Source organism: Larus michahellis, chromosome 4, assembly GCF_964199755.1.
Source record: "Larus michahellis chromosome 4, bLarMic1.1, whole genome shotgun sequence".
NCBI classification, from domain to species: domain Eukaryota; kingdom Metazoa; phylum Chordata; class Aves; order Charadriiformes; family Laridae; genus Larus; species Larus michahellis.
Window position 1 is genome coordinate 64,265,007 of NC_133899.1, and position 13,549 is coordinate 64,278,555.

Here is a 13,549-nt window from a genome sequence, read left to right on the forward strand (position 1 = left end):
ACCCAAAGGAGTGGAAAGAAGTATGGGTAACAAGGTTGATAGTATCTGATTTATTTTTCTTTTGCTTCTGAGCTATGCGGGATCTTAATGTTATCCAGGCTCATCTAACATCACATTCTGTTTGTTTCAATCATATTCTGTAAAAGGGAATAATACAGAGGCTAGACTTCCATCCTGAGGTCTTAGGCGGAGATACAGAGATACTTACTCTTCTATTTAGTTCTTCTACCCTACTGTCTTTACCAAAAGAGTTATATGTTATTATACTTCTACAGTTGTGACAGTGGAATGAGTACTATCCCAATGTACTTATCCCAAGGAATTTAGTTCTCCCTCTTAAGCAATGTTACAACTCCTGTCAGAGGAGAGTATAATATCAGTTGAATGTGTATAAGCACAGTAGGCAGTATTCATACTAATAATTATCTTGTCCTGTTCAAAAAATAAATCAGGAATTGAACAGTGTTGAATTCAGTGTTGGCTAGATTTCACAAGAGCTTTCATACTCATTCAGTTTCCTTGTCAGGTTCTGAGAAAATAATTAATTCTTTGGTTCAGTGCAACCAATACATTTCCTGCTACAGTATTTCACTTTTACCTGCTGGTTATGGAGAAATTATATGCTGGTAAAAAGAAAAAGATGCAGTTTTTCTTGTGAACTCTTGCTTCACGAAGTTAGAACTGTTGTTTTCCTCTTCACCCAGGCTAAATTAAAGTGCACAACAATATTATTCTTTTACAGATTTGATTTCAGTAGCCAAATGGTTAAAACTTACGAGTGTGAAGGAAAAGAGAGGTAAGGGAAGACGATTTAAAAGCTTTAGGACACAGAAATCAATTCAGCATCTGTTTTCAGCCGCTTTCCAACCCCTACACTTTGGAGCTCCCTCTTCACTTTTTCTCCAACAGCCACCAGTCTAATCCCTCACTTCTCAAGAGGCATGCGAGTTGTGCGATTCAGCTTCCAGTTGGTAGGCCGTATCCAGCTGATGGCCCCTTTTGCCTAGGAGGAAGCCAAGAACATCTTCGCAGCTAACAAGGATCCTGGGCTCACAGCAGCTCAACAAAGCACGGGGGGCTGCTATCACCATCTGCACCCCATGGTGGCAATGGTCGCTGAACCTGCAACGGGGAGGCAGAAAATGCCTCCTTGTGAGAAACTGTTGTGTTTTTTCCATAAAGGTCCCAAACCTGGATCTGTCTGCTGAGGTTAACCAGGCTGATGTGCGTTGCCAACACATGCACACTGTTAATTAGCTCTTTTGTATCTTCCCACAAATAATAATTTGCATTGAGGCCTGAACCAAGATCAGGGCCTCAGGTTTCCAGATGCAGCACACATAGGTAATAAGAAGCAATCCTGGGCCCCCAAAGCTTAGAATTTAAGGAAGACAAAAAGCAAGGGAAAGGCACTTTACTCCCAGTTTCAGCATGGCAGGCTGAGGTTTGCATGTTGTGACTTGCTCGGTACCACACAGAAGATGTGAAATAGAAGAGGGAATTCAAGACAGAGCTCTGATCCCCAATCCACTAAATCATTCCCCCAGTGTGCGTCCTTCTTTCGCATTCAGGAGAATGGCCCAGACAAGTCTGCCCAGTTCCTTCAGTAAGCACTTGTACAATAGGGAAGCAGACTTCCCCTATATTAAATTTCTCAGGCGTTACCTTTATCATTTAAGCCATCGTTTTAACTGCCTTGTTTCATAGCGCTTGACTGTCCAAGGAGCTGTATGATTTATATGAATAAGGGTTTGGCAGCAGCAACTAGGTAAGACGTGGCTTACTAAGTAGCGATTCGTTGACGTTGTGTCATCTGCACGGCTTTCAGGAGGTGACTTGCTAAGTGTATATCTGCCTAGCAATCTCCAAACCAACTGCATTTTTGTATGGGAGAAGCCATGATAGCTTTAAAGTAGACATTACGGGCATCTGGAGGAAGGTTTCCAGCCTGCAGCACATGCAGTCCCCCTGGTGACTCACCTGCCATTTCAGAGCGGCACGTGTGGCTGTGCACACTACCAAGAAAGTGGGGAAACCATGTACTAGGCACACTCACCTAGAGCTCCCCAGTGTACCTCACTTCCGGGCACATTGGTGACCACAGCTGGGCATGTGCTGGAGCACAGGACACCTTGTTTACCTTTGGTCAGAGTTGCTTAATATTTTTCTGTAACACCTTTGAGAAAAATCAGACAAAACTGTTCAAATACTCTCTGTTTTATTTTCCTAGGGCAGAGGGGAAATAGCCTCCAACTAAAAAACATGGTATATTTTAATTTTTTTTTAAAAGCCACTCGAAGATTTTTAACCAACCGAATCACTCGGCAATAAAGGGATGACAAGAGGACAGAGCCCCAAGTGAATTCCCTTCCCGGGTCAGTCACACTGAGGGTTTCTCGCTTTAGCACTACTCAGCTCATCCATGAGATCATCCCTCTCTCAAATTCCATATGTATTTGGTTATTCCATCTTTGAAACACGTTTCCATTCTTTGTATTTCTTTTAATTGCCTTCTCCTGGAGAGACTCTACTCTTCCATCTACTCAGCTGGATGTTCCTGGCCATGCTGAAGGCAGGGCTGGCTTCCAGCCCTGGGTCCAAGACAGCTTCGTCTCTTGCTTTTCTGGTTCAGTGGGGAAGTTAAGCCAAGCGATCACAATAGCAAATCAGGACAGCCATAAAATTCACGATCATGTCTGATTTATAAAGATAACATTGTATTAAGTACAAGATATTTTCTGAGGTTATTGGTAACAGGCTTTTTTCAGCTGGTCATTGCTGAATGGTGCCATGCGCTTTACTGCTTGATTGATTTATATGCCTTTATGATTTTAATTAATACTGTTTTCATCAGAGCCAATTACTAGTGATTTGAAAACTCCAGGCTGTTCAGTTTATCTATGCCAGTGTTTGGGAATTATTCCCGTGATCTTAATTTTTGAAATCTATTGAATGGCATCAAGAGCACTAAAGAGGCCATTTAAACACTGGGGAAAAAAAATAATGCTTATACTTCTGGGAAAACATTTATGGTGATTCACATTTTGGAAACTGAAACGCTATCAATGTTTTATTCCCAGATTATTTTCCAAGAAAAAGCTTGGATCCACTGCTGAATCAGTTTCTTCAAAATACTTAGGCTCATACTGAAGTTGGATCATGCAGAGAAGGCTGGAATCCTGTGCTGGGGGAGGAGGTCAGGAGCCTCCTCCGTCCTGTGACATTAGCACAGAGGCATGGAATAAGCCTGTCGAAGTCTCTAAGAAGACGTTTGGTTCCTACCTGGCTGCAGCAGAGTGTACATGCACTCGGTGTTAAAGGATATGGGTAAAAGTGTTTCTCCGTTTAGTGATCTAGACAAACTGCTTTGCACAGAAAAACACAAAACAGAAAAACGCTTACTAAAACTCATTAGCTGAGCATATACCCACTTGAAGATAGGAATATTCACTGTATGGGAACAAATAGTCTCTGGATCTTAGTGTACCTATTTTAGAGTTGTTTTCTTTCCGTGCTGAAAAGAGGCTAAAAATCCTACGCCATCTTGATGTGAGTGAGAGCTAAGAATTTTACAGAACCTGAAGCCTTGTAAGAAAATCTCAAATGAGCACTTGTATAACAGGTTTTGAGCGAGTCTGGTGCAGTATTTACTACTACAGTATAAAGGGCTGGGTTCCTTGATGTATATTTCTAGTTGGCATTTTATCAAGGAAATAAACTTCGATTTTTCTTTATTTTGTGACATGTGGATTGAAACTACATTTTCTCTGTCCAAAGCCTTGATTTAAAAGCATTAGATCATTAAATTAAGTGCTTTCGCATAAGGCTAAAATTGTAACTGAACAAATTATTTATGCAGAGAGAAGCAAGATAAAGTTTCTTTCAAGAGTTCTTTAACATATCAGATTGATAAGACTCAAAACACCTTTACTGCCATTAAATATTTACCAAGACTTGGCTTTTGGAAGAGGGGCAGTTCAGTGCAGTGTGTTTGGCTCCATGCAATGCTATTGATTAGCTATCAGAAGGACATAGTTAATGGGTAACTGGAGGTATTACAGAGCGCTCCACATTCTTGTCAAGTCTTTTCTCTGAAGATGACCTAAAATAAAGTCAGTTACAACTGGCGTTCACCCTGCGACAGATTGCACAAGCTCACCTACGGTATGAACAAAAGGTTCACAAGAATCAGTTGACCAGGGCTTAAGCAATCCTTTCTAGTAGTTGTTGTCATCACTGCTGGACTTTAGAACTGCACATGTTTACATTTAATTAGAAAGAACACACAGTTTACATCGCACAGTAGCTATCTGTATCGAATCAGAATTGATTTCCGCTCTCTTTCTCAAAAGACTGTTTCCTTCAGACTAATTAAAAAAAGGCACATAACAAAATGACTCATATAAATTTTAAAGCAAAGTAAACACCATTCCCTGGAGACAAAAATAAAAGTCAACAGCACATAGTCATTACATCGAGCTTGTTTTCAGGTGATTCTGATGCCTGCATTATGATATATATCTGTACTATCAGTTTTATTTTATATAGATGTATATACGGTTGTATATATGAAGTACCCCTTTGCACTGAGCAGACGCTTCACTGACTTTCTAGTTTTCAGGGTCAGGTTTCTTATTTATTTCATCTGAATTGTTGCAGTTTATCTATTACAGGAGGTGATTTACTAGTATTACTACTTTTTGCAGAAGGATTTTGTTCATTTGAAATAAAATTGTCAGTGTGTGTGTCACTCACATAAAAATGGAAGTCAGAAGCCATTACCCTTACCAGTGAGAAGCTGCAAAGGAAACTAAAGGCGCAAACCAAATTAGCCTTAACTTCATGCGTAATTTCCAACAGAGAAATTTCAATCAGATTTTGTTAGTTATGCAAGGAATTCTAAATTCAAACTACGGTGACAGGAGGCATCATTTAAGGCTCTTAGCAGAAATGTGCCTGACCCTTGAATGTGCACATTCTTTGTCATCGGGAAAGATTTCCGTCATTGGCATTTTGGAGAGTAAGGGTTCAAGCCAGCAATTTGCTGTGTACTCTCAGATCCATGGGAGCTGAAGGGGTTGCAGTCCAGACCAGGCTGGTGGGTAGATGTGTGGAGCTGTAGGAGCTGATCCTGAAACGCCTGCTCAGAAGGCCTGATGTTCATCTGTGCCATAATACTCTGGTTTCCATGTAAGGGACAGTGTTCAGAATGAAGCTCTTGGCAAGGATCATCAAAAAAACCCGAAAAAAAGTAGTACATATTGCGTCTATTTTCTACCTGTTCTAGTTGGTGTACCAGCAGCTCTATTATTTTAGTGCACAACCAGAGTTTCTGCTTTCTTAATTAAGTTTAATTTTGAGGAAAAAGCTGCACTGTTCTTAAAACTGATGTTGCCAAAAACATAACAAAAAATATAAAAAATAAACCGCTATGACCTTTAGGACGAGATCCTCTGTCTCTTTTCCACCAGGTTTGTGTTTCTGCAAATCCCTGACATAGGCAATTTCCCTGCTGGCCCGAAGCCAGAGTCGCTGGCTCTACACCACCCCCGTACACACCCCTTCAGTGATCCATGTCAACCCAGTGGCCTCCAGCAGCAAGCAGAGAGGCACAGGGGCTGCCAGTTCAGCCTGGGGACTGGGAGGGTGAAAATGCCTCTTGTCTTTGAGCCGGCCGTGCCCCTCCTCCCTGCCTGCTGCCCGCAGCCGAGCCAGGATCTGCGCTGCCCCAGACGGGATGCTCCTGCTTCCCGGGGAAAGTGGCCGGGGGTTTGCGATGCACGGTAAAACGTGGGGTTTCTGGCACCATCTTAAACATCCTTTATATTCAAATACTGAGGTCACTCTTGATGACTTGATGCCAGTTCTGTCTTCGATTAATAGATAAGGTTCCCACTGTATTTGCAGTGTTACCTAAACAATCTATTACTGTAGGGAATAACTACAGTATTACAAATACTAAGTTTAAGTTATTTTGTTAACTAAAGCCATTGGCAAATATTTAAGAATGGCCAAAGCATATGAATGGGCAATAAAGAACAGATACAAGATAGCAAAATTCTTTCTTGTAACTTCTAGTATGATAAACACCATACAGAATAAAATTATTTTTAAACTTTCAGATTAATTTTATTTAGTTAGAAGCAAGCCTTCAGGGCTGGATAATTGCACTCTATGAATGCTTAGGCTAGAATATGCTAATACAGCCAATTCCCTGTCAAAACATGACAGGAACATTTTAAGGCAAGCTCGGTTCTAGGAATAAAATGCAGTCTAGTGAAACTGTGAAGAGTATCCACAATAGTTGCTGTTGTATTGAAAACACAGTCCCCTGAGTCATGGAAGAAATCTGAGAGCCTGTGAATCTGTGTCTTGCAATTAATACAGGTACATTGCGGAACCGTGAAGATGGGTAATTAATGTTAACATGCATCAAGTAATATTCAGGATTAAAGCGTAAAATCTACAGTAGTCTCTTCAGTAAACTCCGATGCACTATATCTGAGAGCTGATTATGTGTGAAAAAAGCTAATGCTAAGTTACCATCTTCCAGACTCTAATTAGTCAGTTAGAGATGACAGAGACCCCAGCTCTAGGTGCATCATGTGCTCAGGAAATCCAGGTGCATTTCTTACCTACAAGCTATTAACTGTGGGTGTGTGGATCTAGCTGGAGAGGATAGTACCACATCTGGAAAAATCTCCAAAAGGCTTCCTTCTGCTCATCAGTATCATGTATGTTTTGCTCTGTTTCAACCAAACATTATTAATCCAGAAACTATTTTTGTTGGGATCCTGGACCATTTGATGGGGTGGTGAATGTGAGGAATGTTAGGTGGTGCTGGGTGCCGTGAGTGTATCGCTCTCACGTGAGGCTGTGTTATCTGAGCAATTTACCCAGTGGCTGCATGAAATGAACCAGAGACATTTGATTACTGTACAACTCTGTAAATGGGGGGGTTGTAATGGAGGTATGGTTTCTGATTATTTCTTGTTGAGAACAAGTCCCAGCAGTCCTTCAACTTCAAGAAAGGCTCAGATGATTAAATCACGTTCCATGTCCTTACTACCTCTCCCAAGCTAGTCGTAGGAGAATGGTGTGGGTACTGCAGTGGTCCTGGAGAGGGAAAATGAGGCCCAAAAGAAAACGTGTGTTGCTTGGTGTCATCAGAAGACTGTCTGGGTTTAGTTTTGTCCTAAATTCAGGCTGTGCTGCATCTAACTAAGCTCTTTCGACAATGATGGGTCTCTTTTCAGTAGTGAAGCTCAGAGCACCTTGCAAAGGTATTATTGTGATTACTCATTTTTAAAGATGAGGAGACTGATGCCCGAGGAGGAAAAATGTGTTTGCCAGAGGCCTTTAATTTGTGTTTCTTGAAAAATCGAAGTTCTAATATGGATGATAGCCAGTTCAAGCTTTCACTGTAGATAATGAACCTGTGCTTGAATCATCTACTGTCCAGACTGTTTGTACAGATTGCAGGTTTCTCTAGATCATTTCAGGAGAGAAGGCTGAAACTCAACCTACTGCTCACTGTAGATCCATATTGACGTGTAATTGAGCTTGGACAGTATGGACATGCATGATCAGCACTATCTGTCAACCTGTTCTTATCCTCTGTAAAATCTTGAAGTTATATCACCAGCCACCACAGAGAAGAAAATCAGTGGTGTGTTCTGTTCAGCAAGTGTTTATTGTTGGGTTTGGTGAGAGAATATAAAATAAAAAAGATGCCTGAGCCCATCCTAGACTAAGAATGCGTGGGTACACCATGCACTAGAGAGCGACACTCTGTGATGGGCTGTGACAGTGCAACGATCACACTCTGCGTTACGTGCAACGTGCACTACTGTTGTACCATGGTCTGTGGCCTGTGCGCCACAGAGTCTAACACAGCTGCTGTTTTCAGTTAAATTAGTGAGAGAGATTTGGGTGGTTGTACTGAAGAGAAAACACGGTCCTCTTAACTAGTGTAATTGCAGAGGAAGGAAGGCTAGTAAAATATTTGTCTATGGTAGGGCAATGCCATCTAGTCACCAGTCTACCAGCTGTCAGACTCCTGACTCAGATGTAATGCAAACTTGACCATTTTATATCCTCTGCTTTACAGCAAAATGTCAAAGTCCTTCTGAGTCTTATGGGCTTTTTTTAATATCGTCTTATTGCACTTTTTCCTAAGGGTAACTTTGAGGTAGCATTTTCAAGGTATCAATGCTTCCTGGCCCTTGAGTGCACTCAGCAGTATGAAGGGACCCTCTTCAAAGCCACCCTGAGTGCAGGCTGAGGTCTGAGAGGTCTCCAGAACTTGAGTGTCAGAAACATTTGTGGTGAAAACCAAGGTCAGACCTACATGCCTTTGGTTATGTTTATCACTGGGGTGGGGGAGGAGGGAGGGGATGGATAGGGAATGTTTGTTTTTTGCTGGGTTGGTTTTTTTTTTTTTCCTTTAGGTGGAAGGTTTCTCTGTGTTGTTCAGTAACTGCTTCAGGTGGAAAATCATTTCCCACCTTGCAGCAAAAGTATGCCTGGCAAGGAGAGAAGTGTTATAAGAGCAGTACTTCATACGGTTGATTTTCAGCCAAAGTAAAGTCCCTCTGGGAGCGGTTACAACTGGTGAAATTTTTTAGCAGGCTTGAAGCTGCTCTGACTTTGGGGTCTGAGGAAGCCTCTTGCTATCTCTGCAGGAGCTGCATAAGAGACTTCATCACATGTCACCTTTTCTTCTGCCTGGACACAGTTCAGGTGGGCCATTGAAGCTCTCAGACCCAAGCTGGAGCAAGAAAGGGGCCGTGCTGCCATAGTAAAGCAAAAGGCTTACTATAAAGAACATGTGAACTTCTTAAATCAAGGAACTGTTTGAATGCTTCTGTGACCCATTCTTCAGGCCTAGAACTCCCATTTATTTTTTATTTATAGCATCAATATTCTTTGAAAAAATAATCTTGGGGACATTAATGAAGGAATTTCAAATTAATAAGTATCAAAAGGGACTAATTAAAGTATTTTAGCAAAACACATATTGATGGAAATCTGGCAATTGCGTGCTTTTGAAAAAAAAAAAAGTTTAAAAGATCTGTGAAACATCATGCCTTTATCTGGAGGAATCATACTGGCTACAAAATATACACATCAGAATCTATTGATCACTCAGATGCAGTCATTATGAGTTAAAACATGTAATAGTGTATTGCGCACTGTATTGTTCATGGACAGTCTGTGAGAAGGAGCCCACTCATAGCCAGAAAGGGCCAGTATTTTAGAATCTAAATAAATTACTATATTTTTTCTGGGAAAAAAAACCTCTGAACTGCTGTGAACAAGTTAGAATATTTAGGCTATCCTCTTTTTTTTTTTTTTTTTATCATGGACCCGTATATTCATTGAACAGTTTAGCTTCTCATCTGTCTTTTTCTTTTAATCTTGTGACAGGTGTTTAAGAAGCAGGCAGCAGTGGTATTTCGGTAACCTGCTTTCAGCACTATTTGCATACCTTTGTATTTTTCCATGGTGATCAATGCTCAACCATAATGGAACCGCGGTCAGTAAATTTTACGTGCAACTGTTGAAGTAATTTTATTTTTAATGAGTCTGTTCTAGGGATTTTAATGTCCCTTTATAAATATTTATATTTTCAATATGTCCTCATTTAATTGAAAAGGTTCTTCACATTATTTTCAGACAATCACAGGTAGTAGGCGTAATGACACATCAACACTCTGACCTTTTAGCTTCTGTATTTCTATTAGTTCATCCACATTTTGCTTGTCCATTTATATTATATTTTAGTTTATGTATGATTTTCCTCTGTGGGCTGTCATAACGAAGGGTGTTTTCCATACAAACAACTTCATAAACTGGAAAGGAAGAAAATATGCTATTGCACACTAGCAGCTGTCATGCAGAGTATGTCTTGAGTATTGCAATCAGTCCGCACTGCTACTAGAAATCCGCACTGAAATAACGTTTGATATTTGCATTGTCGTCAGTCAGAGGGATGGTGTCAAGTCGTACTCATCAATACAGCAACAGCTTCTGATATTCATGAAGTTGTTTTGAAATTACTTCAATTGTTTGTCTAAAAACACTGCTCATTATGATATCCTGTTGCCGTCACTTTTGGTACAAATGTCTTTGATGAATTTCTTCTACTACTCATGTCATTTTTGACTGGTGTAAAATTCACCAATTAATTATGGCTATGAAGAGATGGGAAGCAATCATTGCTAATTCCACGGAGAGCTTGCTGGTGCAGGCTCCTCCCCTAGTAATCAGCTCTTAATGTGATTTCGACCATTGCACCTTAGTAACTCAAGCAGCTGGCTACCTACTGATTTCTTGGGAAGTAATTCCATAGTCAACAGGCTTTGTTGAGATTTTTTTACCTCATGCACCATCTCCATCTTTATTCTCCCTTTTTCAATTTCTTCTCATTATTTATAGGTAACCTGTCTGTCTAATACTCCTTCTTTTTGCTTGTTTTCCATAGCTATTGTTAGCTGATCCAGGCATATTTATTTCTTTTAACTTCATGAATATATTACCTTAAGACCCTGTTCAATTTCATTTTTAATTTCTGATCTCCCTTTGATTTGTCCAGAAATTTCTGGCACACAAGTACAAAGCGCGTAGTATTGTATTCTGGCTTGTACAATGGCAGAGTATTATTTTTGATCTCTATGATTTGGTATCTCTATGAATATACCTGAAAATCATGTATAAAACTGAATGGATTGAATTTCCATCCATGGCACTTCAGTGTGAAATAGATGCTAAAAATGTCTACCCTTTGCCTGAGTGAAGCCAAAAAAGTGGATCAGAAGGGACCTTGCAAGACATTATGGCAGAGGACACTATAGATATTGAAATGTCCTGTCATAAAACCCTGATGCTGGCAGGTAACCTATCTCTGTCTACTACAGAGAGGCTATTTAAGACACATTATATTCTAGTACAGGTGTTACTAGCTTATTTAAACAAGCATCAAGAAATATTTTAAGTTTCCTCTGACAAAAACGTTGACCAAGGACCTTTAGAATTGCTTAGCATGTGCCAATCAGTCATATTTCTAAGTAATCATGCTGATTCAATGGTATTAATTTTTGCATTGTAGCATTTTCATTCCTTTCGTTATGTTGACAAAACTGCAATTTTGCAAATAAACTTCCTGTAGTTGCTGAGTATGCTTGCTAAAAGAGAGTCCTGTGTAACATGAGTTAATAACACATCAGTAACTTACACTGATCAATTCAAATGTAAATCTCACTAACAACTTTTTGCTGCAGCTCAAAGGTGATCAGGAAGATGCTACAGCTGAAAAATACTGCTTTTAAGATTTTGTTGAATAGGTTTTTGATTTTTAAAAATTGTGATAGTTGTTACATGCTTCTAGAGTAGCATTGAGGAGACGGGATGTTCTTTTTGTTCTCTGTCACTTCTGAAATAAAACTTGTTTTGGTATTAGTGCACGTAGATCCATCTATGATCATATTAAAAACATTAATTAAACTGAGTGTAGTATTCTTGCAGCTCAGCCTTAGGCTGAAACTTAATAACATATATGTATGATTTTGTTTTCCCAGCTTATCCAAATCTTGGTCTGAAGGAATGAGTCTGAAGGACCAGCTTAACTGTACTTCTGGTACTTGTGAAGGTGGACCGCAAGGCAGGGAGGGTGTTGTGACCCTTACCTATCGCCAGATTGAAGATCTGGCAGCTCAGCTGCAGCAGGCTCGGTCAGAGCAAAAGGACACAGAGCTGAAGCTTCAGAAAGCCCTGGAGGCTTCGCAGGAGGCCAATGAAAAAGTTCAGAAGTAAGTCACTTGCCTTCTTTCAAGAAAAATCGCAGTCAAAAACCAAATGAAATGTCCCGTTTCTTCTGGTATTTTGTCTGTGATTGAAGGTGGTACTCAGAAAAGTTTCTTTAAAACGATTCCTTCTTTGTTGGCTGTTCAGCTCGTTACTGACTCAGTGTGAAGCCCATCATTTTAAGTTTTATAGTATTACGCAAGTCAGTGTGCCTGTCTTTACTCTTATGGAAACTGCTTTCTACATGTGCAAAGCACAGAGGAAGCGTTTCCATCTCCGGTGCATGGCTTTCACTGTCTTTTTACCCCATGGCAATCCTATGGCAACAGAGTATTTGCATTTATAATTGAATGGTAGAATATTAAGGTTCTCATTTTTGGTCTGTTATGCATCTGGCAAGTTTCATGGCACAGTAAATGCTGATGGGGTTGTTTAGGGGTAGCTTCAAATGCTCACTGAAACTAACAGGAAGTCTCTGAGTCGGTGAACAGGGATTGGATTCTCTTTCCCATCATAAGATTCCCTGTTAAAAGGTTACTGAACTCCAAAACCTGAAGTTCATCTCTACTGAAGTCCTTATTGTCATGATTGTTATTGCTATCACATAAGCCTTTGAAAGTCTGATTGCTGGGACATAGGCAACCGTGTAGGCAGAGCCTCTTCACGGGCTGGCACTTCTCATCTCTGTGTTATATCACCAGCTGCAAAATAGCCCTCTCACACCCTTCCTAGGTGGTCAGTGCTGAACGGATGCAAATTTTCCTGTCAGTCCATATTTGTCTTCAACTTTAATGTCTGCAGCGTGTTTCCGGAGTAGCCAGATGGCTTATAATATATTGCAAGGACCTAACAAGAGTTCTTCCTGTTTGAAAAAAAAAAATACATGCTGAGTTCTCCTATAAAAAAAATAAAGACATTATATTTTTATGGTTTTAATTTATTTTTAACTACATAAAATATAGCTAAGTTTTTTTGTTTTTTTTTTTAAAGAGATGACTGAAAATACATATTTTCAGTCATCTCTTTAAAACCTCCAGTGCTTGTTTGAGAATCATTCAAATCTTTTTTCTGAACTCTTAGATTTATTTGAAACTTCAGCAGGTGCATGCTTAGTAAAAATACGCCCATGAAAAATAATTACAGCATGTTAAAGAGAATATTGGCTAAACCTTTCTGTCCGTTGTTTAAAGTTGTTATTTAATTTCATTTTATTTGTAAGCATTTACTAACCATAGATATTCAAGTGAAGACTGGGGTTTGGTTTGTTTGGGGTTTTTTTAGTGAAACAGTCTTGTTTAATCCCATGTAACCAGGGTGGCGAGAGTAGAAGTGCAGCCACAACCTGAATTAAAGTGGCGGTGATGTACTGCTATAGCGAAAAGAATTTACGCAATTTAACATGCAGAGCTACTTGGGAAAATTTTGGTCAGGTTAGTTTTCATTATTGCTGAGATCAGACCACTGAGCCTATAGCAAAATTAAACAATTGGGTGAAGTCTTTTGATGACAATAGCATGCCCTTTTTACCAAGAAACTGTGGAAATGCTCTGTGCGTCTTCCCAGCACCCGGAGTCATCCACCCCCATCTTATAATTCAACCTGCAAACAGATTAAGCAGCTGAGTTTGTGGAAAGTGTGTTTACTTTGAGCTAAGAACCCTTGTGTGACACTATAGAGATTCCTCTGACACCTCTGGGAGAGCTACACAGACAGTTCGTACTCATCAGCAGGGAAACCGGGCTGA

The 13,549-nt window shown here is 40.0% G+C and overlaps 1 protein-coding gene across 4 annotated transcripts in view; it reads left to right on the forward strand.

Moving 5' to 3' along the window:
• Nucleotides 1-13,549, forward strand: part of MIPOL1 (mirror-image polydactyly 1) — a 192,331-nt gene that overhangs the window by 153,602 nt on the left and 25,180 nt on the right. For all 4 annotated transcript variants that reach the window (XM_074585190.1, XM_074585188.1, XM_074585187.1 and 1 more), the window contains one exon: nucleotides 11,580-11,810. In XM_074585190.1, the coding sequence (XP_074441291.1) occupies nucleotides 11,580-11,810 (231 nt within the window). The remainder of the gene's footprint in view (nucleotides 1-11,579; nucleotides 11,811-13,549) is intronic.